This window comes from Cariama cristata, unplaced genomic scaffold, assembly GCF_000690535.1.
Source record: "Cariama cristata isolate BGI_N322 unplaced genomic scaffold, ASM69053v1 scaffold7526, whole genome shotgun sequence".
Lineage (NCBI taxonomy): Eukaryota > Metazoa > Chordata > Aves > Cariamiformes > Cariamidae > Cariama > Cariama cristata.
In genome coordinates, this window is record NW_009623765.1 from 62,530 (window position 1) to 88,849 (window position 26,320).

At 38.5% G+C, this 26,320-nt stretch overlaps 1 protein-coding gene across 1 annotated transcript in view; it reads left to right on the forward strand.

Moving 5' to 3' along the window:
* Window positions 1–26,320, forward strand: part of ALCAM (activated leukocyte cell adhesion molecule) — a 35,797-nt gene that overhangs the window by 6,472 nt on the left and 3,005 nt on the right. The window contains exons 3-14 of the mRNA XM_009702887.1: window positions 804–868; window positions 1,292–1,379; window positions 2,246–2,428; window positions 7,319–7,446; window positions 9,218–9,347; window positions 14,738–14,850; window positions 15,762–15,897; window positions 15,973–16,106; window positions 17,574–17,706; window positions 18,448–18,486; window positions 18,791–18,908; window positions 25,911–26,028. Coding sequence (XP_009701189.1) covers window positions 804–868; window positions 1,292–1,379; window positions 2,246–2,428; window positions 7,319–7,446; window positions 9,218–9,347; window positions 14,738–14,850; window positions 15,762–15,897; window positions 15,973–16,106; window positions 17,574–17,706; window positions 18,448–18,486; window positions 18,791–18,908; window positions 25,911–25,998 — 1,355 coding nt within the window. The 3' untranslated portion in view covers window positions 25,999–26,028. The remainder of the gene's footprint in view (window positions 1–803; window positions 869–1,291; window positions 1,380–2,245; window positions 2,429–7,318; window positions 7,447–9,217; window positions 9,348–14,737; window positions 14,851–15,761; window positions 15,898–15,972; window positions 16,107–17,573; window positions 17,707–18,447; window positions 18,487–18,790; window positions 18,909–25,910; window positions 26,029–26,320) is intronic.

Sequence of the window (26,320 nt, forward strand, 5' to 3'; positions counted from 1 at the left end):
GTTCTGCCCCCCTACCCCCTTCCCCTCTTCTTTTAAAATTGTGGGGAAAACTGTCTCTTTTCGAGATAAAAATTTGCATTCTGGGCTTCAGGCCAAACTATTTTAACAGACAAGTTATATAGTCTCTAGAAAGTAGTCTTTTATGATGGAAATGCTGATAGATCCTCCACTTTGGCAAGCTAAGAGGTCCATCTACCATAATAAAAGTAACTAAGAAGACATACTGGCACTGAAGAAGTTTGGTTTTTTTAAGAGTCATAACTAACTTAGAATCAGTTAAAGTAATTACACTTATCTCTATCATCTGAATTTCTTAAATGTAACAATCCCAGTTAGGAAAAATAAACATTAGAAGAATGATTAGGTGAATTTGTTCCTTTATAATGTGACAGCTCAGCTACAGTAATATCCACAGTAAAGCTGCTTTTCTGTTGCTATAGTTTCTGTATCACTGGTTCCTTCTCCAGTGTGTGTATCATATAAATCAGATAGGTCAGATCAGGTTCTCTCTGAGGTGAAATAGTCTGCCTGGCTAAAATACATATTGTCAGAATGCACAGAATTCATTATGGAAGGTATGACACATTTTAAGGTGATGGTTTTTCCTTTTCAATCCTTTTGCTAATATTGAGGTAGAAGTATCTCACTTTTTCTTCCTTTAATGGTAAAGCGTATGTAAGACTATACCAGGTGAGATTGTTCTATTTAGTCTCAAAGTCCACATATCTTTTAGTAACTTGTTGTTTTTCAAACAGCTGTTTGTGGTCCCTTCACTATTATTTTTTATCCTGTTTATGTTTTAGAACAACCTTCTCAGCCAGAAATCTTACATCAAGCAGACTTCTTAGAAACAGAGAAGCTGCAAATGGTAAGAGCCACATTCTCCCTCAAAGTTACATGCCTGACAGCTGCCTGAAGTCCCTTTACAATGAGGACGGGGAGAGATGATGGACTGAGGCTCAGAGAGGATGCATGTGCATGCACGCACACCTCCCTGTAAGAGATGGTGGTCTATAGCCAGGCTGAGCGCAGAGCAGTTCCGTCGCCACTACTCTTATTAGCCATGCCTGATTCTGCAAACAGCGGCCATCCTCATCTTAGATGCACCACCAAACCCTCTTCCCAATTGTACCTAAGCCTCGTTGATGGGATTTGTCCTATTTAAGAAAAATGGTTGGGGTTAAGCATTTGAACTTTATAGAAATTTTTACCCAAAGCAGCATAAGCGAAAATAGAAATGTATTAAAACATAGTGGAGAAAAACAACAACTGATTCTTATCTGTTTTGCAGCTCGGGGAGTGTGTTGCAAGAGATAGTTATCCTGAAGGCAATGTTACGTGGTACAAAAACGGGAGGGTTTTGCAGCCCGTGGAAGAAGGTATGTTTCAATAATGGCCAATGTCCCTGGATCCACAGACAGGTGCATGCATGAAGAACTGTGTTTATAAGAGTTGCTCTACTTTAGTCTAATGTATTGTTTCTTTGAATAAAACTGCTCATATGGAAAGATGAAACTGGAAGGAAACTTCTAGGCCTTCCACAGCACCCAAACTACACCATATAATCTCTCTTTTAGTTCTAGCTTTAAAACCACATCATGGGGAGGAAGGTTGCCTTTGTTAATGCTATTGCAAAGCTATTCTTGAGCCTGTGTAGCTAGTAGAAACCTGTACCTAATTTTCAACTTCTTATAAGGTATTAACTGTCTCAATTTCACACCTGTCCAATATTGTGTTTTGGACCACGTAGATCATCATCTCCTTATACAGGTATTTATTTTCCAGGATATTTAAGAACAACATTTTTTTTTTACCCTCCCTTTCAACTTTGATTTTGACAGACTGATCAGCCCACAGTATTTTACCTTCCATAACATAGAGAATGCTTACAAAATTAAGTTATAAATATGATCCTAAAAATTGGTTTTGCCAGCATTTTTGAGGCCTTCTTTCTGTCTTACAAATTAAGCTGAGATTTATATTTAAAACACCCACCAGTTTGCAATTAGGTTTTTGTTTTCATTTGATTTAAAATGTAAAGTATGTTAGGAGTATGTTGTTGATAAAATGTTCCTGGTATACCTCAGTGGCAGTACTAGAGGAAAACTTTGTACACCATCTTGGGTAATTTGTCATGTTGCTTGCATGTTTGCAGCCTGATAATAAATACAGAGCAGGCAACAAAATGTAGGAAGAAGGTTGCAAATTCTGTCTGTGTGACACTGAAACAGTATTTCCTTTTCAGTTGTGGTCATAAATTTGCAAAAGATTGTGGACAAATCAACTGGACTCTTCACCATGACATCATCTCTTCAGTACATGCCAACAAAGGAAGATGCAAATGCCAAGTTTTCTTGCATTGTGACATATTATGGACCGTCTGGCCAGAAAACAATACAGTCTGAACCAGTTGTCTTTGATGTTCACTGTAAGTTATTAAAAAACATCTATTGTTCTATGAAGTCTACCTCAGGGGGGAAGAAGCAAAATCAGAGACAGTTTGCAAAATTACAGAGACGCTGCTGTTTGGCAGTCAAGATGGTTTCTTCAAAGCTGACTTGCAGCAAGAAGGTCCAAGTACATTGTCTATGTAATTTTTACTTCTCTTCAGATTTATCTGAGATTTTTTTGTAACAGTAGAATGCTGAACATCAAGATTGCATTGACAAGAGGAAAGTGGTAACAACAAAAAGTTACAGTGAAATGGGCTTTCCAGAACTTTAGCAGAAGTTAGTGGTTGATTAGAGTGACTCTGTGCCCCCTGTAATATGCAATAAATAAAAAATACAGGTTTTAGTATACTCAAATGTTTTTCATTTTTGCAGAGTCAGCACCAAACAGCTAATGCTGGCAGACTACCTTGCACAAAATGCAGTAGTTTCTCTACAGGTGTAAGATGGTGATTTTTACATTTAAAATGTATCATTTGAATATTGGTAGACTTCTAAGGAGAGAATTTGTGTAAATAATTACTTCCAGCTGGCTTAAGTCCTAAAGGAACTTCCTTACTGTGTTACTGACCAATGTGGAAATGGTAATTCTCCCTTGAATAAACAAAACAGGCAGTTGGCAAGGAAAGGTCAGAGGGAGTGGTAGCAGTTAGAGAGGGGGAAAGAGGCATTTCAAACTCCTGTAAAATGGCACTTCTGAAGGACTGTAGAAGGCAGCAGGTCATGGCAGAATGTAGAGGAACAGGAGACATGCAGTATGTCCAGTCAAATGTTACCTTTCTGCACACTTCAGGTATTACCTCAGCTTATAAAAGAAAAGTCCCTGTTTTGGGAATGATAAGGTCTAAGTATACAGTCCAGCATCTAATAGGGTCTTAGTATACATTGTGTAACAACTCTGTAATCCAGCTGAATACAAAGAAAATTATTAAGGCACTGGATTTCTCCCGCTAGCACATGTGCCCTGTTGCCTTGAAGATGAAAGCCACAGGCTTGAAGTGGCAGGGTTTGTTCTACCTAGATGATAGTTGCTTCTCCATCACAGGTAAAGTTTGTTGAGCCGCAGAGTAGGGGATGGGTTTTGACCTTGGTCAAATCAAATCTTGGAGCAGCTGCTCCTTGGTTTCACCTGGAGAAGCTGGAGTAAATTAAGGCCTTCTTTTCACCAGCTGTTTCTCCAGAATGACAACTGGCAGAACTACTGGAGAAGAAAACCTCTGGGACAGCAACTGTTACCTTTGGAAATAACAGAGAGATTTCAAGCTTGCAGACACCTATCCCATCACTGTAAAGCTACAGGGCTTTTTATTTTTTGGTTTTGCTTTGAAGTTGAGTACCAAATTTCACTCGGGTATTTTTCTGTCATCTGTGGAGCCCGATGACTGTGACTAACTCCTGCTTGTATGGCAGATGTTCACAGGAAAGAAGTGTAATGACCAGAAAGCATTTGTTGCTATTACTTGCCAAGAGGTGCTTTACTGTCCTGATTTCCCCACCACTTTCATGCATTAGGCTACTTCACTTGTTGAGGATGAGGCTCTCGTGGATTTCTGTGATGCATGTACTATGGGCACTTGCAATTAAGGACTACCCAATGTGAAGGAAAAAGAAGGCTGCACAGCACGGCAGAGTAGTCACGGCATCAGATATCATGTGCACTCCATATTAAAGATTTAAAGTTTGCTAGACTAGCTCTTTTAATCCTGGTCTAGTAACAGACAATTTAAGAAAGATAGTTCTTCCTCCAGAGATGGGTAGTGCTGGTCGTTAGCCAACAGTGGGAGGCAGGCACACCCTTCAGTACTGAAGAGGCCTCAAGTGTGAGCTTTGCCTTTAGAGTATGGGATTACCCACTTTCCTTTCTGAGTAGTTTCACTTGCTGTAACTTCAATTCCTTACTCTGCTCAAATGCATCTCCAAATGATTTTGTGAAACTCTTTATTAGTAGACGTCCAAAGCTTCAACAGATGAATTTTGTGACTGATGTTAGTTGATGATAATGATGTGTCTGATTTGGTTTTGTTTTTTTTTTAATTTAGTTCAGTGATCTTAATTAGTTTCTTTCTCAATAAATGTGATTTTTTTAATGAGTCAAATGTAATACAGATGAAAAAAAAGGCGGACTCCAACTCGAATAAATGGAAGTCTGTCTTTCAGCCTTTTTTTTCAGATTGACTGTCAAAACTATTGTGTTTTGCATCTCTGAAGCAAGTAGAAAAAAGTCATAAAGAAGACCTGCTGTTCATTCCTTGCAACTTACCCATTTATCATAAAGAAATGGGGAGAGCATGCTTAAAACTATGCCTACAGGAGGTTTTTTTTTTAAAAAGATATATGTATTCAGTCAGTATCTAAGAAATGTTTTACTGTTTGTTTGGGCTTTTTTAGCTCTGGATTAGTGCAGTCTCTAGTACTCAAGTGTTTAATAGCTAGCTGACATCCCAGAAGCAGCCAGCCACCGTAACCTAGTATGAGAAGAAGAGTTGAATTAGCTCCTGCCAAGTTGGGTGCTAGCTGGAATTTGGTAACTTAGCTAAGCTAGAAGTGGTTATCAGCTCTGGTTTGCAGATATAGCAAGCAAGCTACTGAAAGTAACACAAGCAAGAGAACTCTTGGAGCTGGACAGTTAGATAGTATCTCAGATAGTCTAAATTATCTACACTCCAGTTACGTTGAGTTCTGCTCAGCATTAATCAGTGTAAAAAGGTAATACTTGTCAGGGAGACTTTCTAGTCATGCCCTGTTGTTAAGTGTCTGTCTTGTTATGGATAAACTTCTTTACATAACAGATTAGAGTCAAAGACACTTTATACTCACGCTGCTTTCAACATTGGTGTTTTCCTAGAAATTATGCAGTTGTGGCCGTGGCAGGTCTGGAATAGCAGCATTCATTTACCAAATACCTGCCTTTTGGTGCTGGCTCCCAGAGTTTTGCTCTTGCAAAAAGCAGCATCTCAGGTTTACAGAAGCAGAAGGTAAGATGGGCCAAGCCAGGGATATCTGCCAATGAGAATCAAGATATACCTTCACCGGGCTGCTCCTGTTTATTAGTGAAAGCAGGGGAGCACATTACTCATGCTAAGCAGCACTCAGCATTGCACTAACACTGTGTCTTCCTGTCATCAGATTGCATCTTACTCAGAAGGGTGACCTCTTCACCGTAGAGAACAATTCAGTTAGTCTTTTGCTATTTAGTTCTGTAGGTTTTGGGGGTTTTTTCCAGTTTAGAGAATGAAATTTAAAATTTACTCCTGGTTGATTGCGGTAGGTAGAAAGGAAAGACTCCTACAGGAAAGACTGGTGGTTTGCAAGAATGTCATTCTTGTTTAACTGTGTCCATTTTTAATCCAGTTCTGTTCATCTCTGTGGGAAAACGTGTTCCAAATTAAAGTTCTAAAGTCTTCCTCATTATAATTCATTTTTTTTCAGTCTTGAGACAAAGCCTAGGCAATTCCAGGGTATATCTAGACATCCTTTATGATAATTTTTTCACATTTGATCACCTTCACATAAACTTGACAGAAGGAGAGACAAGTTTCTGCAACAGGCTAACTGACCAGACAGCCCCTGAAACTGGGTTTTTTGGCCCAGCAGCCGCCAAGAGGTGTGCACGTGATTCCTGGCCAGCTACTTAATTGCATCTGTTGTATTCTGCCCAGCAGCAGTGCTGGACTTCCTTTTCCTAAGCAGGCAAAGCTGTGCTTCTGCTCTGAAGGTACTGAGATGGAAACTGTTTGGATGGCGAAGGGAGCCGAGGCTATTGCATCTGGAGGACGGAGGATGTGGCTTGTTGAAGCCCAGTACCGTTCTTCCTATGAGGCGGCGTGAGATGCAGTGTTAGGCCTGTCAGTCATCAAGAGGCCACAGCAGAATGCAGCTCCTGTTATTGAGAAATAGTGTAGCAGAAGACAGATGTGATGAATGCCTTAAGGGTCGGAAGGGCTGTAGTGTGCACACTTCACTAAACACGCAAAATCAACTGTCAGGCAAGGGTTTCTCTGCCGTGTAGATTTTTTTAGTGTCTAATAAGGTGCATTGTACTGTGTCTTAATGCAGGACTGGCATCTTTGGTGGAATTTTTTTTGTTCATTGAAATTAAAACAGTGAGTGTTATCTGCCCATATTATTTCCTTTAATTTTGTTCATTTTACTTCATTTTTTAAAAATTATATTTAAGTTTCTACTTCAAGAGAATAGCACCTATTAAAGTATACTCTGTCTTTGCCTTAAAATAATTACCAAAGTAAAATGTAAGTTATAGTTCAACTTCACTGAACATGACAGAAGTATGTTACATTTACAGTTCTGTTGACTGTGTTAAGGGTCCTATTATGTTCACCAAATTCATCTTCCTGAAAGCTTGTAGCGATCAGCATATAGAACAGGCTGAATATAGTCGCTTAGTTCATATTTCTTTCGTTTTAATGCAAGAAGGCTATTATCTAGCACTAATGCAAGGCGTTGAGAGCTTCAGTTGTTTTTCTGATTGCTGCAGTGCTCCAAACAGTGAGCTTCACAGAGGACAAGATAATCCCTCATAATGAAATCACACCATGAAACTGTTCATACTGATCAGGGTTTTTTGCTTTTAAGCACATGACATGGTTGTAATCATTGCTATTTCAGTTACAGGTATTTTGGTGGAGAAAAATGAAGTTTATATCATATGTCTTCTTTGCACTTATTTCATTGAAAAAATATAGAAAGCGTGATTAACTTCAGTTCTTTTATAGAAGATCTACACATGAGAATATCTTCACCTGCTTGATGATAAAATCACCTACTCTTTGGCCATGAATATTGTATGCATAGTGTTACTGTGTGGGTTTTTTTGCAGAAGCTATTAAATGTGTACATTATTTTCACAGATCCAACAGAGAAGGTGACTATTCAAGTGCTGTCACAAAGTACTACCATTAAAGAAGGAGATAACATCACTCTGAAGTGCTCAGGAAATGGCAACCCTCCTCCACAGGAGTTCCTGTTTTACATTCCAGTAAGTCCTGCGTTGCTGTCACTGCATAGTGAAATATTCTGTATCATCCCTTCCTACAGTCGTTGCTACATGTCAGTGTATACGTGATTTTATAACAAATGAAGGAAGGAATTAGGTGTGATTAAATCTGAAGTTAGACGTCAGTCATACATCAGACCCTCAGAACACCTCACCTGAGTTGGCAAAATATTTTGAAAAACTCTCCTTCCCCCCACCCCACCCAAAGTTTTTTGGGGTTTAGACCTACTAAAAATTGCTAGGCTTCATTTCCCATTATCAGATGTTTTGATAAGAAACAGTTTTGACTAAAGCAGTTTACGATCTTGTATAAAACCATCTCGTCTGTTGTCAGACAAAGATTCAGCAATAAAAGTACAGGAAATTAATTCAGCTATTTTTTGGACTTTCACAGATGGATCTTTGTGCAATTTCTTTTCTTTAGTTAATTTATTGTTTGGTGGCATGACAACACAAAGAACAGGTGTGACGGCACAGGAGAAAGGGTAGAACAAATCTGTCAAATGCATAAGATGCAGATTGAGAAAAATAAAGAGTTTGGTACCATTCATCTTCTTAGCGTTAGTGAAATCCACAGACAGATGTGGCTTTATAGTCTAAGATTCCATGTCCTGCTTCTCTCTCTTATTTTACATCCCTCTTATTGTTCCTACTGCAGTAGTGAGCAGAGCTGATCTTGAGAGAGGCCAAAAGCAGTGGCATGCTTTCAGGTATTTCAAAAACTGCATGTTGCCCTTTGAACATAATCCTCATCCACTTTGGAATCCTGGCGTGTTTGAATTGCTGAAGAGCAACAAGGGAAACCAGGAGCTGAAGTCCTCTTATCTCAGAACAGCCATTTAGATTCAGTGAGTCGTCCTAGGAACTCACTATATGCCAGGGAAAAAGTGTATGGTGTTTCTCCTTGCTCCACTATCACAGTGAGCGAGCTAAACACCCAGGCTTGCCTTATCTTCAGTCTCCCTGATACTAGTCCTTTCTCTCAAGGAGAGCTGGAGTTGGTGATTGCTTTGCAAGACTCATGGTTATCATAAATATCTTTCTGGATCCAGAGATACGAATTAGGGTTTCATTCTGTGCTTGTTTCAAAGCTGATTTAAATTAGTCAAGTTGTAATCAGGGGGAAACTGGGGGACTGGACAGCCAGAAAGCAACACTTGCTGGCTGATTCAAAACACCAGTTTCTGTAGATAACTGCATATAAGGTAGTATATACCCAACAGGCTCCATACCGTGATGTGGATAGAGCAAGGTTTGCTTTTGCTTTTTAATAATGTGTAATGCAGTATGCTTCATTTCATGATTTTTCGTAAACTGAATACATCATTTCACAGACAGATTTAGAAACACAATTTGTTTTGCTGTCGTGATTTCTGCAACACTCTTCTTCGTAGGCTGTTTCCAGTCTTTTGTTTTCTCCCCTTTTTCTTTCTGCTAAACTTTCAAATTTTGTATTTTAATGTCCTCTTAAAATAAGTTATTAATTTTAAAATAATAATAAGTTATTACTTTATTAACAATAAGTTAGTCAATTAAAAGAGTAAGCTCTTAATTGTAGGTGTTTTTTAAAACTATGATGTCATGCAGAAAATAAACCTTAGTATTATTAATAGGTAATTACACTTCAATAATGCTGTGTCTATACACATTTTGGAACATTTTACCATCCTTATAATAAAAAAAAAAATCCTCAACAAAAATTAATATTTTTAGCAGGCCCATATACAAGAAATGTTTTGTTTTCCATCCACAGGGAGAAACAGAAGGTATAAGAAGTTCAGATACTTATGTAATGATAGATGTGAGACGAAATGCAACAGGAGAATACAAGTGCTCTCTGACTGACAAAAGCATGATGGATGCGACCACCATCACTGTGCACTGTAAGTCATGGCATTTTGCACTCCCAGTTAGGATACAAACCTATCTTGGACCTTCTTGCCCAATATCAAACCTTCTGGTTTGAAGTAGTGTCAGGTCATTTCTGTTTTTCTAATATATTTCTGTTTGAAAACCTTAACTTTCTCAATTCATTGACATAGATACAGGTTCACTTCATCTAGTCTTTGTATAGTATATGATATTATTGCAGTGTCACATATAGAGAAAATTCTGGTATTTTATGCGTCACTCATGTGAACATATATATGGCAAATTACTCTGCTCCAGCTGTGCCTTAGAATGTACTCAAACACACAAGCTGGCCCACAGTGGTATCACTGAAGGTCATTCTTCATAGTAAAATTCACATTCGTCTAATATCCTTTCATCTTGTCTTAATGAAGTTAACATGTAAGGAGTCTAGAGAAGAGACTTAGGAATTCATTATGTTCACATAGGACAAGTTGCTTTTTTCACTTTTCTCCGAATCATGGCAGCTACAGAGCTCAGTAAAGTTTCTTTATCTAGATACTAGAGTATTTACTCACACTTTATCAGCAACACTTTAAAAGCAGCATTGAACTGGTTGAACCATTGAAGCAATGGTTGCTTTTCAGTAGTTGCTTTTAATCTCTTTATGCAAGAAAACAAGAGCAGGAGCTCTTTCCAACTCTGCTATGCTATCAGAGGCTGTGAAATGAGACTCAGGCCAATGGTGCTGTGTTTCCCCTAAATCACTGATGGTCTGTAGTCTTCCCAAAAGCATAAATACCTTTAATAGTTTACATGATGGATAATGAAGTTTAAAGACTTCCACAGTAGTTAGACTTCACATAAAAAAGAAACTTCATGTTTGTATACTTGGTTGTGATTTTTTTTTTCTTGGAAGAGGTACAATGGATGCAAAATATATCTGTACATGAATAATTACACTATTCCATTTAATGAATATTTTGCATTTAAAAAGGTCATCTGCTGTCTTCCTACCAGCCCCGTCTCTTTGCCAAGTCAGGGTGTGTAAGGTCTGAAGAGAGCTCTGTACTGCTGCTGCTAGCTGCCCAATATCAAAGGTAGCTTGCTGGTAGTTTGCTGTGGTATAACTGAGCCTTTTATTTTACTCCAAGTGGATTACATGTCTACTTGTACTTCCATAAATAGTTACTCTAAAGAATGGCTTCCTCAGCTCCAAGTTATTTATAACAAGCCAGTTTTCCTTTCTCTGCTATTTTGTCTGTGTGTCAGAAGAGCTTTACTACACAGGAGAAGCATGTATTTTCTTGACAGAAGTCTTTCCAGTGTTGGCAGCTAGTGCAGCTACTCAGAACTTACAAGTACAATCTAGTACCCTACTGCTTTGCTTCAGTCAGGGTTCATTTTGTTTTCATACCTCTATCTGCAGTAGAGCTTTTGCTTAAGTGAGGTGCAGTGGCCTGGAGTAATTCTGTAATTCCTGAATGCCCAGACCATGCCCTATCGTTAAGCTACTTTGATGTCTTGCTTTAAGCTGGTCTGAAGCATTTCTGCAGTTTTATTGCGAGGAGAACTCTTCTGAAAAAAATCATAAAACTCATAGATGCTTTATAATATCCTCCTTCATCTTTCAATTGCTTACTTTATATTAATTTTCCAGCATAACTCAGTAATTTTTAGTGTTTTCTCCTTCTAATGTGCTTATATATTTTTGGTGTTATATCTTCAGATTTTTTTTTTATGCCTCCATGATGTTTTCTGTCCTTGAAATAATACTTATTAATGCCTATGAAATCCTGCTTTTTCTCACTCTTTTGCTTTATTGATTACCTTTTCGCATATGGATGAATATTCCTGTCTATGCTGTTACACTGAAAAAGCCTTCACTCCGAGTCAGGCCTTTTTGTTTCCTCACATCTGATCTCGGCACTTGAGATGTTTTTATTTTCATTTAAAAAACAAACAAACAAACGATTCACAGAAAGCTGGAAATTGACATTAAAGCAGATGAGTTACTCCTAATGTTTAGGGAAGTACTTTATTTATAATGCAAATTGAGGACGGAAGAGAGTCTCTTCCTTGCCCACAGAATGTAAGGGACAAGCTGAGCTCTTGCCCCTCAGAGCAGGTGCAGGAGCAGTGCAGCAAGGTCCCAGTTTAAAGTCCGGCAGACCGGAGTGCTTGTGGTTGGCGTGATCTGTCCCTCAACAGAGGGAGTGACAGAACAGGATTGATGTGGTGGGTTTGGGTTTTTTTTTTTTACACTAAGTTGGTTTATTTTTTCTGCCAGCTCTGTTCCTTGAGGGAGTTTGCCCAGGATCAGGTGAGCAGAGGCCAGGAAAGAAAAGGGAGGAGGCTGGGGAAAAACCTGGTTACAACCACTTAAACTGCTATAGAAGCACACCCTGTGCGAAAAGCACCTAGCAGTAGAGGATGGGTGTACCTTCTGTCAGCTATGAAGAAGCAGGTGACTGTTTCAACCCACAGTCCGTTTTCTTTCTCTCTCACTGTAATTATTTCTGCACGTAAAACCCAGTATGGAGTAGGGCTGTGGAACTTCCTCTTAGAGATGCTTTCCTTTCTGCTAAAATGTGTTTTCTGGGGAAATAGGTTTGCAAACCTTCCAGTAAATTAAAGGTTTTAGAAATTTAGCATTTGTGTTTCTCCACAGGTATTTTTTATAGTCTTTTCTTGTGCTACAGACTCATTGAAAATACAGGGGAAATCACCTTTTGAATGTTGCATGGAAAAAATCTGTTCTCAGTATACTAGGAGAAGTTTCTGGTTGTCTGCTAGTGTATTTAGGGAGTTCAGACTACAGGCAAGTGCTATGCATAGTTTTCCCAGTTGTAGCACAGTATTCCATCAGAGGCCTCCTTTAAATGCTGGGAGCCTGTCCTATGTATGCAATAGAGCCTCAAAACTGAAATGTTTGCTCCAGTCTTCCCCACATTAATTCCATACCTCTCACGTGATGTGCTAATACATGCAGAATGCACTCTTTGTCTCTTCCCTGTGCTACTTGGTATGCAAAGACAGCACTGAAATCAATGCAAGACTTCAAGTGAGACCACATTAAGAGCTAGCATATATTGAAAACAGCGCCTGGTGAGAAGTTTGTTTATGAGGAACGTTTCAAAGCCAAATGGGAAATGTATGGGAAACTCTTGCAACAAAGTTTTTCTTTCAATGGCAAGGAAAATTAATTTTCAGTCTTCTGTACGCAAGAAATATTTTCTCCTCATACTTCTGTATCAAGGAGAGATTATTTACTAATGGAGCACATGAGTTGAGAGGTAAAAGTCTCTACATCACATTTCTTTGTGGACCCTACAGATAAACTGGCAGAATATTAATCCAAATTAAATTGCGTAATGTAGAGTTCCTAGAGGGGATCCTATGTTAAACAGTAGCTTAATCCTGTACTTGTCTCATAAATCACCTTACAAATACTGCTCTGAGCTATGCAGTTCATCTCGCACACTGCAAATTTTCCTGAACTTCTATAGCAACCAAGACCACTGTGTGAGAGGGATTGTAGTCCCAGGTATACCACAAAAAGGGGAGAGTGGGAGCCCACAGGCTTGCTACCCTGGAGGAAGACTGGGTTGAAGGATTGCTCTCGCCTCAGTGTCAGTCTTACCTGAGATGAAGGCCAGAAATTTAATGAGTTTCTGCTTCCTGTGGCGTATGCGAGAGGAATCCCTCCTTTATGATCTTCGGTGGTCTCTTGGGTTTGAGGTGCTATCTTGCTTCAAAGAACAAAACATTTAAGTAGATGTTGAAGGGTTGAAGGAGAGTCACCCTGAGGGGAAAAACAAACAAACACACACCTTAGCTTTTTCTTCAACCACTCCTCTGCCTTGGTAGTATGTGCTCAAGAGTAACAGAGCAAGAAGAAACACATCCCATACCATCTGAATCTATATAGAAATGCTCACTGGCTGAGTCTTGGGTTTTGTTTGGGTTTTTTTTCTTTTTTTTTTTTTTCTTGTGGAAGCAATGGTAAGATCTGGAGAATCTTGTTAGTTTGGTTCCATTTACTATTTTGGGGAGGCAGAGGGAGAAATCCTCATAGGAATACAGAAACAAAGCACTATTTTCTCTCTTCAGTAAGTTCTTTGCTTTATTCATGCACAGATGAAAGTACAGTTCTCGTGACCTCTCGGACTAGGCATTAGACTCGTAACACAGATAATAATGCAGACTAATAGTACAGGATGGACCCTAGTTCTTCCCTGAAGCTCTGCTTTTAATTACGGTGGTGTTCCCAGGGCAACCACTGAATGAAGCCAGTAGCTAAGTTCAGTGTTTTGTTAAGGAAAACTCACTGTTTTCCCTTTCCTCTACCCACTGTGGTTTTGCCTCAAGCTTTTTTTTAAACTCTGCTTAAAAGCCAAGAGGATGTTTTGCAGTCCTTTTGCAGCAAGTACTATATTCGTGATGAAATCGTGTGTGCTTGCCATTTGAGAGCTTGTGTGCGTGCACATCCGTGATAGTCATTTGAGCAGGCAGCTTGGCTTACAAGCAAGGCACTGGGAGAAGGGAAGCAAAATAGAGGTTTAGCTTGGCAAACTCTGCTTTTCTTTCAGTGTAGGATTGATTTTTTTTTTTTTTTAAAAGAAATCACTAGCTCCCCAAATCCATATACTAAGAAAAATCTAGAGCGGTGTTTCCCGATCTTTCTGTTACTGGCTGTCACCCTGCCTTGTGTCAAACATAGCTATCACTGACTTGCAATTTCCCTGGAGCTGAAACAGGTCAGGCAGCGCTTGGACTCTGAGTTACACAAAAATGGCTTTTTAAGTTACAAATAAAAACAAATAAATCAAAGGGCCTCATGCGTGGCCCTGCAACCCTATAATTCAGACTCCTCACCCCTTCAGTCAGTATCATGTCTCATGCAGCTTGTATTTGACTGTCCTCATCCTCTCCAGATGCTGAGGATAAAAATCTACTTGCATTACAAGATTCAAGAAAGTTACCCCTTGTCCTCCTATCTTCTTCCCCACACTTACAGTTTAGGTTAATCTGTTCCTACCTGGCCCATAGCAAGCTCGGTGCTTCCCCTTTCAGGATGTACATACTGCCATGTGAAGTACTCCTCCAGCTTCTTGTACCTCCTCTGTCATTCTTTCAGCAGTACAAGGTGAAAAAAAAAGTATCCGTATATCTAGTGATTAATGAGTTTTTGCTTTTCCATATAGCCTATAATTACAGCAAAAACGTGAATGTTCTGCAATGGCTATTTTAGACTAATTCTCTCTTCTCCCTTACTTGTAAAATTGACTTAGATTTTATTGAAGAAATTAAATCTTGAATTTAATGAATGCAATTAGTCCCATTTTCTTTCCTTGGTAAGCCTTTGAAATAGGCCAGGCTTTCTGAGATTAACTTTTGACACATGTTCTTTCTATCCCAGATTTGGATTTGCAGCTTACTCCTAGCGGAGAAGTCACAAAACAGATTGGAGAGGCCCTGCCTGTGTCATGCACGATTTCTTCTAGTAGAAATGCAACTGTGTTTTGGATAAAGGTCAGTAATTCATCTACTTCACATTTCATCTGAGCGTTCACCTCTTCATATTACTGCTGCTACTTCCATGTTTTGGAGGGAAGGAAGTCAGTCAGTCATTAGGCTTTTTAAAAAATATTGTTAAAATGGGGCTTACGCATATGGCTAAAATGAGAGCTACTGACTCAAGCTGATGACTGAAAATCAATTTCTGTAACTCTTGGCTCAATTTTCAAATGGAGAGAAGTAATGCCTACTGTAACACAAATATAAGTTTTTTGAAATGGTCTTATACAAGGCCTTTTGAAAATCAGGTCCCTCCAAGAAGGAAAGCCTGTTTGGAGGAATTTGGATTCATTAATTGTTTTGTCAGAGGCAAGCTTGGTCTTGGTTCCAGTAAACGTCATAAAAGGGCAAAGGAGGTTGAGAGATTGGATGTTAGCAACTGCTGATCAGTGGCTAGTGAAAAAGGTAGCTATCATAGGTGGTGGATTTAAATGAAACCTGTGCTGCTGGAAACTAAAAATAATGATACCTGATGGTTGTTTAGTAGCATATGTTGATCTCATAAGCCTGGCCTAGATGAAAGTTGTCTGTGTCTCAGACAGTTTGTACCACTAGTGGTTTTGGCCAGCCTACTAGAAAAGCTCAGAACTAATAATTGACCACATCTATGCCCTTAATTTGAAAGCGAAGTTGTTCAGAGAAGAAGGGAGGTGCCTTTTGTAAATCTCCAGTCACTTTCACTTTTTATGCTGTTATGTTGCTGTCAGCTATTCAAATGTAGTTATTAATAGGGGAAACACTTTAAGAGTAAGGCTCTAATCTACCAAAGCATGTGAAAAATCCTGTTAATAGTAGTCACCTTTGTAATTTAGAGGTTAATGTATTCTGAGTTAGAATTCACAGAGATTAACTCCTTACTTTATCAGGACAATACCAGAATGCAAACAAGTCCATCATTTTCAAGTCTTCAGTATCAAGATGCTGGAAACTACATCTGCGAAACTACTCTACAGGAGGTTGAAGGGTTAAAGAAAAGAAAGACACTTAAACTTATTGTGGAAGGTAAGGGAGCAGATCGTTATGATTATTAATTGTCCTTTTCAAACAAAATGGTTAACTGCAATATTGTTCTTGTAGGAAAACCTCAAATCAAAATGACAAAGAAAACCAACACAAATAAAATGTCTAAAACAATTGTCTGCCATGTGGAAGGTTTCCCCAAACCAGCAGTGCAATGGACAGTTACTGGTAGTGGAAGCATCATAAATAAAGCAAGTATCTTTCTTATTACTTTATTCACCGAAAGATTGTGCATAGGAGACACGATTTAAAATCAAGGAACATTTTCCAGGTAGTGATATTTGAAGAAACTAAGTATATTTCATTTTTCTAAGAGAAGGTTAAGTGGTAGCTGTAGCTACATGGTACTTACAGGAATGATTTCTGATGATAAAGGTCTTTTGAATAGAGCAGGTGAAGGCACAGAAGATCTCCGGGCTGCAAGGAAAAAGAAAAGGTTACAAATGAAATATACATTTTTAAGTGAAGCTACTTAGTTGTTTTATCTGGGTAATGTGGTGATTTTGCTGTTGCGTAAAGAATCTACAAATAATGATGAAACTATATAACTTACATTAGAAAGGAAATGGGTACTTGATGTAGGCATTAACTGGGTGAAATATAATGAAATGTGGCAAGTACAAGTCAGAAATACAGTCAATGTAGTTCCTTATGGGCTTTGCAGTTTTTATCCTAATTTTTATAGTTGGTTTTGTATGGTTATACCTGTTGTTTCTCACTAGAAACAGAACCATAATGTAGTAATCCTGGGGGAGGAATAGGGTGTACCCATATACAGCAGGAAAAATATCTGGAAAATAAGCAAACTGAAGTATTTTCATATTGATTACCACATCACATGCAAAGCATTGCCACATTTTGCCTTAGCAGGAAAAATAAATGAGACATCTATGCAAGCAGTCAGAAACTGGAAGTACAATGTACATTGCTCCTGTGGATTTCATTACTCCATCAGGTTTTGCTTTAATCCTACAGAAATTATGTATAGTTGTGAAAATTTGTCCATTTACTTGAAGCTATAGGGCAGGAATTGTCTTGAAGCTAATTAGATGATTGAAAATAGTTTTCTCTGGACGTTGTATTAATCTAAGAATGATGTACAGCAAATTTTAGGAACAACTTCACATCACTATTACAAGTACAGATACTGCAAGTACTACTAAATACATGTAGCTTGGCCAAATAATGCTTAGTGTAGAAACAACTTGGAAAGCCAGAAAGCAGAAAACTTGCAGGGATTGTTTTCCTTATAAAGACATAAATTAAAAAACCAGCAAAATGGAAGGAAATGAGACCTTAGGAGTTTGGTTTTGGGTTTTTCTTTAAGAATTTTGTCACTTGGAATGTTTTTTAAATTGTCAAAAAAACAAAAGCAAATACAGAATGTGGTTAAGTTTCTCAAAAATGCCTCTTCATCTTACAGTGCACACTATACAAAATGTAGCTGTAACTATGTATCTTGGCCAAAGTGTTTTCTTTCAAATATTCACATTATCATTTAATAAAATAATGCATTATTTCTATTACTATTGCTTGGAAAACCAAATTATTAGTTGAAAGTTGTTTTCCCTGAACAGTTTCAAAGTGTAATACAGGTAATCCACATATTGCTCTTTGCATTTTTCAAAGACACTAATCTTTATTTCTTACCTTTTCAGACAGAGGAGACCAAATATGTTAATGGAAAATTTTCCAGTAAAATTGTAATTGCTCCCGAGGAAAATGTGACTTTAACTTGCATTGCAGAAAATCAGCTAGAAAGGACTGTGACCTCCCTCAACGTCTCTGCTAGTGAGTGTCTTCTAAAGACCACTTCCTTAAAAGTTATAGTTTCACATAAAGTACCCATACTTCGCACTCATATGAAGAGTAGGTCTGCATAGTAATGTTGATACTAAGATATTTAACCTTTTTGTCTTCAGTCAAGCAATTGTAAATCCAGTTTGGATCAGCAGTACATAAAATTTATCGATAGCTTTCTGGATGAAGTCACTTAGTCTTCATGGCTAGCTATCTCATGTACGCAATATATTATTTACAAAAGTAAGTAATATTACAAAATAATGTTACAACATAATAGTACAAAAATATTGGAAAATAATACATTATTTATGAGACAAAATTAATTCTTTATTACTAAATTAACATCACCTTTTAGTCCCGAAATTCCAGTTTATTATTACTGGTATGACTTGACTCAGAACAGAAATCAGCCATGCTGGGCTTTAATCAAATGTCACTTTTCAACGATGAAAGGTGGTGAGAAGCTACAGTTTGTGGAAGGGTAGCACAGAAATATTCAGTCAGAAATATTTCTGAGATTAGTATTACAGGTTTTGAATAAGATTCTTCAATTGGATATATTATAGTAACAAAGACTTCTACTTGAAGATAAGATTAATTACCTTGTTGTTTGGCAAACACTGCATCAAGTGTCAGTGTTTCTGCCATTGCTGTAAATAGACAATTAAAGGTGATGTTCAGGTATAACACATTTTGTCTTTAATTTAATTTTAACATTTTTCATTTCAGTAAGTATTCCAGAATACGATGAGCCAGAGGATAGAAATGGTATGTATGGTTTTCTGTCTCCGAAAATCTTTCTGTTAATTGCCTCAGTTCAAGACCTATGTAGTGTCACTGAACAATTTCCACAGTCCCTCAGAGTTGGACTTGATTTGAAATAGCTGGTGCCATGATTGACTAAGAATGTGACTTTCTTGAAACTTCAAATGTGTTTCTAAGAACAATGCCTACTTTTTTTTAATTTTGACTTTCTGACCCCTTTTCTTGTTTCTGATGGAAATTCTTTAGAAATGGTGTAATGCTTTACTTTATCATAGGTCACCTCATTAACTTTTCTTCTTTGCTTCAGATGACAACAGCGAAAAGGTTAATGACCAGGCAAAGCTAATAGTGGGGATTGTAGTCGGTCTTCTGCTGGCTGCTCTGGTTGCAGGTGTTGTCTACTGGCTCTATGTGAAGAAATCAAAGTAAGAATTTATGGAAAACTTGATACTAAATTGAAAAAAGAATAATGATAAGCAGAAATATATGTTTGCCTGTTTTTCTTCATGCAGCATTTCAGTAGTCTGAGTGGGGAAAAGTTGTTACAGTAGGTGCATTTAATAGAGAAAGGAAACTTGGTACCTCTGTCGGCTTGTCCTAATGCTTAACAGGACTCCTCTCCTGGAGGTGGGGTTCCAACACTTTTCATAGGTCCATCACCTGTAATGAGGTTCTCTTTTCTAGCAGCCAAGTCTGTGCTGATTCATGCATTTAAATATAGTACCTGCTATTTAATTGTGGGATGTTACCTCTGTGTAGCTTTACTGGTACTAGAAACTGTCTTCATTTAGAAGTTGGGTAGTTCGTTTGCTTTAAAAATGGAGTGAGTTACAGAGTAAGTCCAAACCATCTCAGGGAGAAGGGAGATTCTTAATTCATTTGTTCATGTGTGTTTTGAGATCCCTGAAGCAAAATTAGCAAAGATAGACCTTATGTTGCTGAGAATCTAGAAGCTATCATCCAAATCAATATGTTTTAGCCATCCTAGGCATAGAACAAGATTTGCCAGTGAGGCCTGCTTGCTTTCAAGTGTCTTTATTATCACACAGGCTCACTGTAGAAAATAAATGGAATGATCTCTCAAAAACTAACCATGTTTCTCCATCCTTTTAAAGATGGCCATAACTGTATGCAATTTGGCCTTATCCCCATACATTTGTCTGCAGGGAGAACTGAGGGCAGGCTTGCTCTCTGAAGGGTTCCTTACAGCTGCTTCCTAACAGGGAAGATTAAGGTAGTTATGCATAATATGCACAAATCAGTACAGGTATAGAAGCAATCTTAAAGTTCAGTTATCCTTCTATGACCTTTCATTAAAATTAGATCAAATGAGATCTAAAATATACCAGTGGGATTTTACTATGAACAAATGTTTTTTGTTGATGTGAAAGTACAACAAGGAATTCTGAATCTGCTTGAAAATACTCTTTTTTTTTTTTTTTTTTTTCCGATAATACATAAGGATTTTACTCCAGCCATAACTGAGTAGTTTTGGAAGTTTTTCAAATAAAGAATTGCTATAAATTACCCCAGCGCAGAACCACATTCAGATATTATACAGGAAAAAAATTTTTTTTTTCAAAGCTTATGCTTCTTTTGGTAGAAATGAAAAAGTAATAATAACATTGAGCTCCTCCTCTCACACTTTGCTACTAGTGTAATAATATCTAGAATAATTTTCTTTTGTCTTTCCTTTTTGAGTATGACAATGTGGAATCATGAATCTGTGGTTGACTGGTTTGGGGTTTTTTTTTTTGGAAGAGGTGGCTTGGGTATAAGGAGGGCAGAGAAGGTAAAGTATCTTTTCTTATGCCGTTATGTAGTGTGGGGAGAGCTAACAAGAATCACAGAATATAGCATGTCCTTTGCTGAGATGAGTTTATGACTTAAGATAACTTTTTCAGCTTCAAAGATAGGATACAGCTTTATCTAAATGGACAACACTTCTTTTCCTCATGCTCAACTTCTCTTCTACAAGCTTAGATTAAAAATTAGACCTAGAATTGATTAGACAGGTTCACTGGGAATACAGTAAAAATCCTTTATAGTTAAATAATAGTCTCCATATTTGATACATGGTTGCTGGCCTCTGAAACCTTTAATTGACGCATCATCACTGGCAATCTCCTGTTCTTAAGTTGATCTATTGTTATCCTCCCTGCTTTCTGCACGCCATACTTGCAAGAGCAAGCACCGTGTCAGTACCTATTCTGACAAAAGTTTTCATTACAAATTATAGCCTAGAAATCAAAATAGGCCTTGCAAAAAGCACCTTACATCTTTAGACACAACCTGTGTCTAATCACAACCCCTCCGTCTCCATACAGGCCAACAGTCAGTAGTTATTTTTTGAACCCACCCTTGAACAGTAACTCACCTAATCTCTATCCCCAAAGTGACGCCAAAGGAAAGTCTGAGAAGGCAGCAGCACAGAACTTTCCAAGTCTCCCGAGGCAAGAAAAACATTACTTTTTTTCATTATTGGTGTTGTGGTTTGTATAATCTTCTATTGTCTTGTCATCCACACTAAGTAGGAATGATACTTGTAGCCTTGGAATATATTCACAATAAATCACTTATATAGTTATTCACTGTCTCAGCTCCACTTGATGCAAAAGCTGATTATTGCCACGTATTCTTTTCACTATGAATATTATCCCATAAATCAGGGACTCATCTGTATTCCACATCCTGCAACCCAGCCCCCTCTTGAATAAAGAGTCGAGGCTACCTACCCCAGCATGCCATGTTTCTCCTTCATCTGAGCAGAAGGCCAAAGACTTGTTTTCTACAGATTTCTCCTTTTTCCAAAAAGGATACTTTAAACTAATTTGCACCTAACAGAATATAACTTAGCACTTCAGAATCTTTTTAAAATTTTTGTGTCAGACCTCAGTTGAGTGATTCTAGGACACTTATCTTCAGTAAATCCTTCATATATGAAATGTTCACCTTGCCAGGAACAGCTGAGTTCCGTTCTAACTAAGTTCTCTCTAACTCTACCTCTGAGTTAAAGAGGTAGACAGAAAATAATGCACCCAGCACTCGGTATCCCTGTTCTCTAGGCAAGGGAGTTCTGCATGTAGATTGGACCTTTGTCCCATTTTTGCTTCTTGGGTTTGGAGGTGCACCAATCTCAAGTCACATGAGGCTAGATCAAAGTTAAAGTGGTTTAAAATGCAGTGAAGGAAAATTCAGCTGGGCAAATTGAAGCAGTCTTAAGCAGCAGTCTTAAGATTGTTCATACTCAGAGCACACCAAACTCTTGAAATTCTTCTTAGGTCACAGTAATCAAGAATGTTACCAGTATCTCTGAAACTGAATGCTTGAGGCATAACAATTCTGCTTTTCTGATACTTTGTAGGAAATAAGCATATGAATCCAAACGTGGCAGGCCAAATATATAGGAAACTTGCTGACGTTTTGAACAAGATTCAGCATTTGTGTTGTTTTTCATGCGATTCCCTTCCAGAGAAAAGGCAAAGTTACAACCATCTCTGAAAGTGTCAATTCATGTCACTGATCTTCTATGAAAGTGGCATGAATTTAAAAACGGTCACTCGTTTCTTGATAACTGCAATACTCTTCTAATATCTCTGCCTTTTTTCCTACTGATGGACATTTGAAAATAATTAGTAGGAAGGTTGGATTAAATAGAAAGAGGTTGCAGATATAATCCAGATTATTGGATCTATGACCGTTAGCTCCTAGAAAATCTTTTGCAATGGTGCAGTTGAGTGTCTAACATGCCTTTGGAAAGTGACGTAAGCTTTAATGAAATTCATGGCTCTTGCTTCAGCACCCAGAACTACACCACTGTGCATTTTCTTACCTGTCATTATCGCAGGCTTGGGTAATGAGCACTGCAGATTTCCTTCCTTAAACAGTGTGGAGGGTGAGGCCTGGATTTGTGAGATTAAAAGAAATTAGGAATTAAAACTCAACAATTTCTGTGTCATCTATATGCAGTCTATATTTACTCTACAGCAGGCAAAACAATTGAGATGGAGAATGGTCTTTATATTAAAAACAATACTATGAACAAAATCCAAGAAAATAACAGCTCCTCAGCACACATACACACTCCAAAGAAAACCAAAAGCCTTACTTCGTTACTACTTACAGAGGGATTTTGATTAGGATTCCCTGAGGATAATTATTTCCCTGAAGAGCAAGCATAGATAAATGTAAAATACGAGTCATAATTTTAGCAAGAGCTTGGAACGATCCATGTTTTACAAATGAATTAAAAAAAAACAGTTGAGAGACATAAGTAAACTCATATTCGTACAACCAACTTCTCACTCCTCTGAACGATATGGCCAGAGCATGCTAAGGTATGGGCTTTGTTTATGGAGCTGTAGATAATGTGGAAGTGTGTGAGATGGCCTGGGCAAAGTGGGCTGGCTTGCCCTTTTTGGCAAATCCTTGGGAATATTTCCATCCATTTGGACCACATTGCCCAGCTGCTCAGATACTTGAGTTGCAAATGGAGCAAGCTGACAGGAGTTAATGCACAAAATAAGTAAGGAACAACTGTTGTTGAATGTTAAGCTGGCAAAAGACCTTTTGTCCTGTGCCTCAAGTCACCTCAGGAAGCGATGGAAACCATGTTTTGAGCCATTTCTCTGTTACAAACCCAGGCCACGTCTGTCGAGCCCTGAGGACTGGTGCCATGCCAGGGTCGGCTATTCCTCTGCTGTTGGCAGAACACTGCCAGTGGATCACACTGCTGCAATTCAGTGCAAAATTACTCTTCTGTCTCTTAATAACACTATTTAGATAGCACTAACAAAGGCAGCAGTATTGCTTGTGCTGAGGTGAATCTGCCTAGATGCCTAGATATCAGCATTTGGGGAACAAGAAAAAAAAAAGATCACTGAACCAGCAGAATTCAACTGCTGTATTTCAGTCTCGGTCACTGAGAATCTAAATCCATCTGATTGTCAGACATGAAAAACTGCTGCTGCTCTCATTTCAAGCAAGCGATATATACCATCCTCCAGAAGAGTTCAGGATCGCCTGCTTCTTTCAGAGTCAGAGTGCTGCCTTTTAAATCTCCTATTTTCACCCATTTTGGCTTTAGGAAAACAGAGGTGACATTTAGTGAGAGGAACAGTTTCATTGAATGCAGAACTAAAACAGAACACTTCAAAAATCAAAACCTGATCGCATTGCAAAATCTCTCAGGATTAGTCATTGAATAATTTTAACCTGATCAAAGACCAGTTACGGTTCCCTCTGCTGTTAAATGTCAGGTCATGCGAGACTGTCTGCTTTGGGCACTGTAAAACTCTTGATAAGAGGCCAAAAAAAGGATCACACTGAGCCATGCCAATAGTCTCTCCAGTCCACTCTCTGTCCCCAAGAGCAGACACAAGCGGTTACATGAGGGCAGACGTGCACGATACTGCTTTCTCGCCTCCAGCTCATTTCAGCTCAGGTAATTGCCCAAGTCCAGATTCTTTCACCTTTTTATCCCTTTCCCAAATGTGTACAATTTTGTAAGACTTATTTATGGAAAAGACTCATTAGGCACATGACAAGCCAAGTCCTGTGCTCTACCTAAACCAAAGATTTTTTTTTTAAATTTAAAAAAAAAAAGTTTTTAAGGGATGTATTTGTTTGAGGGGTTGTTTCTTTTTTACTAGGATTAAAGAGATTTGTGAAAGGTGATTAAGATCACAGAATCTCTACCAAAGCACTGAATTTTCTTCTTCATTGCATCTCACATCCTTTCCTTCTATGTACATCATGTGTTTCAGGTTTTGCATACCAGAAGAAAGTAGATAGTTACTGCACAATAGAAATTTACCACTGTAGGACAAGATACTTTGTGCTACAATCTCAGCAATATAAAAATTAAATTTGCCTATGATAAGCAGGAGTTCAGATCTTTGCAGCAAGTGGGTTTGCAGCACAGACACCTTCCTGTCAGCCACACAAACATAACAGAGGGACTCTAAAACCAATAGGAAAAGGTAAATGCAGTTTTGAAGCATTCAAACTTACAGCCACTCAGGAAATAACCTACTCTAAAACCAGAAAGATTTTAGAATGGTCCCATTCAGTGTCGTCTGTGGGATTTTGGGCCCAGAATCCCCTGCCCCCCTGGCACTGCACCTCAAACGCTGCTGCCCAGCCCAGAGCGCAGCATTTCAGCGGCACTGCCAGAGGTATCAAGCTTAGGTGTGTTTGCACCCCATCAGAAGCTCTTCTGAGACAAGGACTAAGCTGTACTCTCTTAACAGAACCGTTCAAGGCTACTTCGACTCAGGGCAGATGTAGTGCTTAGCCTCTGCTAGCGGCCTTTGCTCAGATGGAGGATGTGCACAGAAACACTCCACTAGCAAAAAATTGAGATCAGGGGTTTGGGGAGGTACATACCTGCATGGTGTCAGCGTGACATGTCGCACTATCTTAATAACCTGTGTCTTCATTGTATTTTGCAAGTCAACGTCACTACGGGTCTTCACCCTGAAGCAAGGGTGAGCATATGCATGAATCTGTCACAACAGACGTTACTTTTCTGTAGGGGAAACAAATTATCCATAGAGAAAATGCGTATAGATAATCTGCTTTGACACAAGGGATTTACTTTGTCCCACTCAGACACATCTGCCCATTTACATTTTAAAAATTGCGGCCTTCAAAATGTTATCACAGCACTGCAGGAATCTTTCACCTTGGCAGACAGTGAGGCCTCTCACACGTTAAATGAATGGCTTAGTGGTTTTATTGTGCTAAGCTAAACTAAGCACTTAACTCATTAGTTCATCTCCACTACTTGCATTAAGGAAGACCTGCTATTCTAAATGAGGCATACCTCTTTTTTTTTCCCCCTCCAACATTTACACAATCTCTTCTTTACCCAAAGCTTGTTGGCCATAGCTAGCACAGCTCTAGAAGCCAGAGTGGGTTTTTTTTTCGTGTTGCCGGAATTTTCATTAATTTCTTTGCAGTTAAAGAGCTTCTGTTTGGCACAGGCTCTGAAAGTCAATTACTACAAGTACACAAAAGTTTGCTATGTTGATCAAGATATCTTAGCCACACTTGTAGCGTTTTAGTACGCTTTAAAGCAAACTCTTGTTTATTGAAACAAGCTACACAATTGATTTGTCAAGAAACATGGACCTGCACAACTGGTTTAATCTTACTAAATGTCTGCTAGCTCAGAATAGTTCTGAATTCCTCAAGAAGTAAAACACACATAAACAGCCCTACCGCAATACTTCCTGCAGTATTAATGGCAGTGGGGGAACGGGTGCTGTTGGGCTCTTTACAGACATATGCCAGCCTATTGCTCCACTCAGAACAGAACTGTAGGAATTTTGTGTTTTACTGAGAGGGAGGAGGCAGTGTCATTAATGTGAGGATGGAACAAAATGCTGTAGGCATGCAAAAGTGACCTTATTTTTTCATTATAGGACAGCATCAAAACATGTAGACAAAGATCTTGGAAATATAGAAGAAAACAAAAAACTAGAAGAAAACAATCATAAATCTGAAACTTAAGAGACAGAAATGTGTCAGTCTTCATTCCAGGTAAGCATTTCATATTGCAGTGTCTCACCTTTCCTTGTCCAGCGTTTCTCCCTAGCGATGACAGCGGTGGCTGGAGGGTCTGTGCCTCGGAGCTCAGGCAGCGGAGTTGTTCTGAGCAGGGTGCTATTAGGGCAGACAGACAGACTCAGCCCCTGGCCAGTTAAGAATTCATACCTCTGTATGCACATATTAAAGAAGCCTGACATTTAAACATAACTTAGTACTTGGCTTTATTTTAATCCACATACTTGGGGAAATGAAAATACAAATTTGTATAATATATGACTGTGGT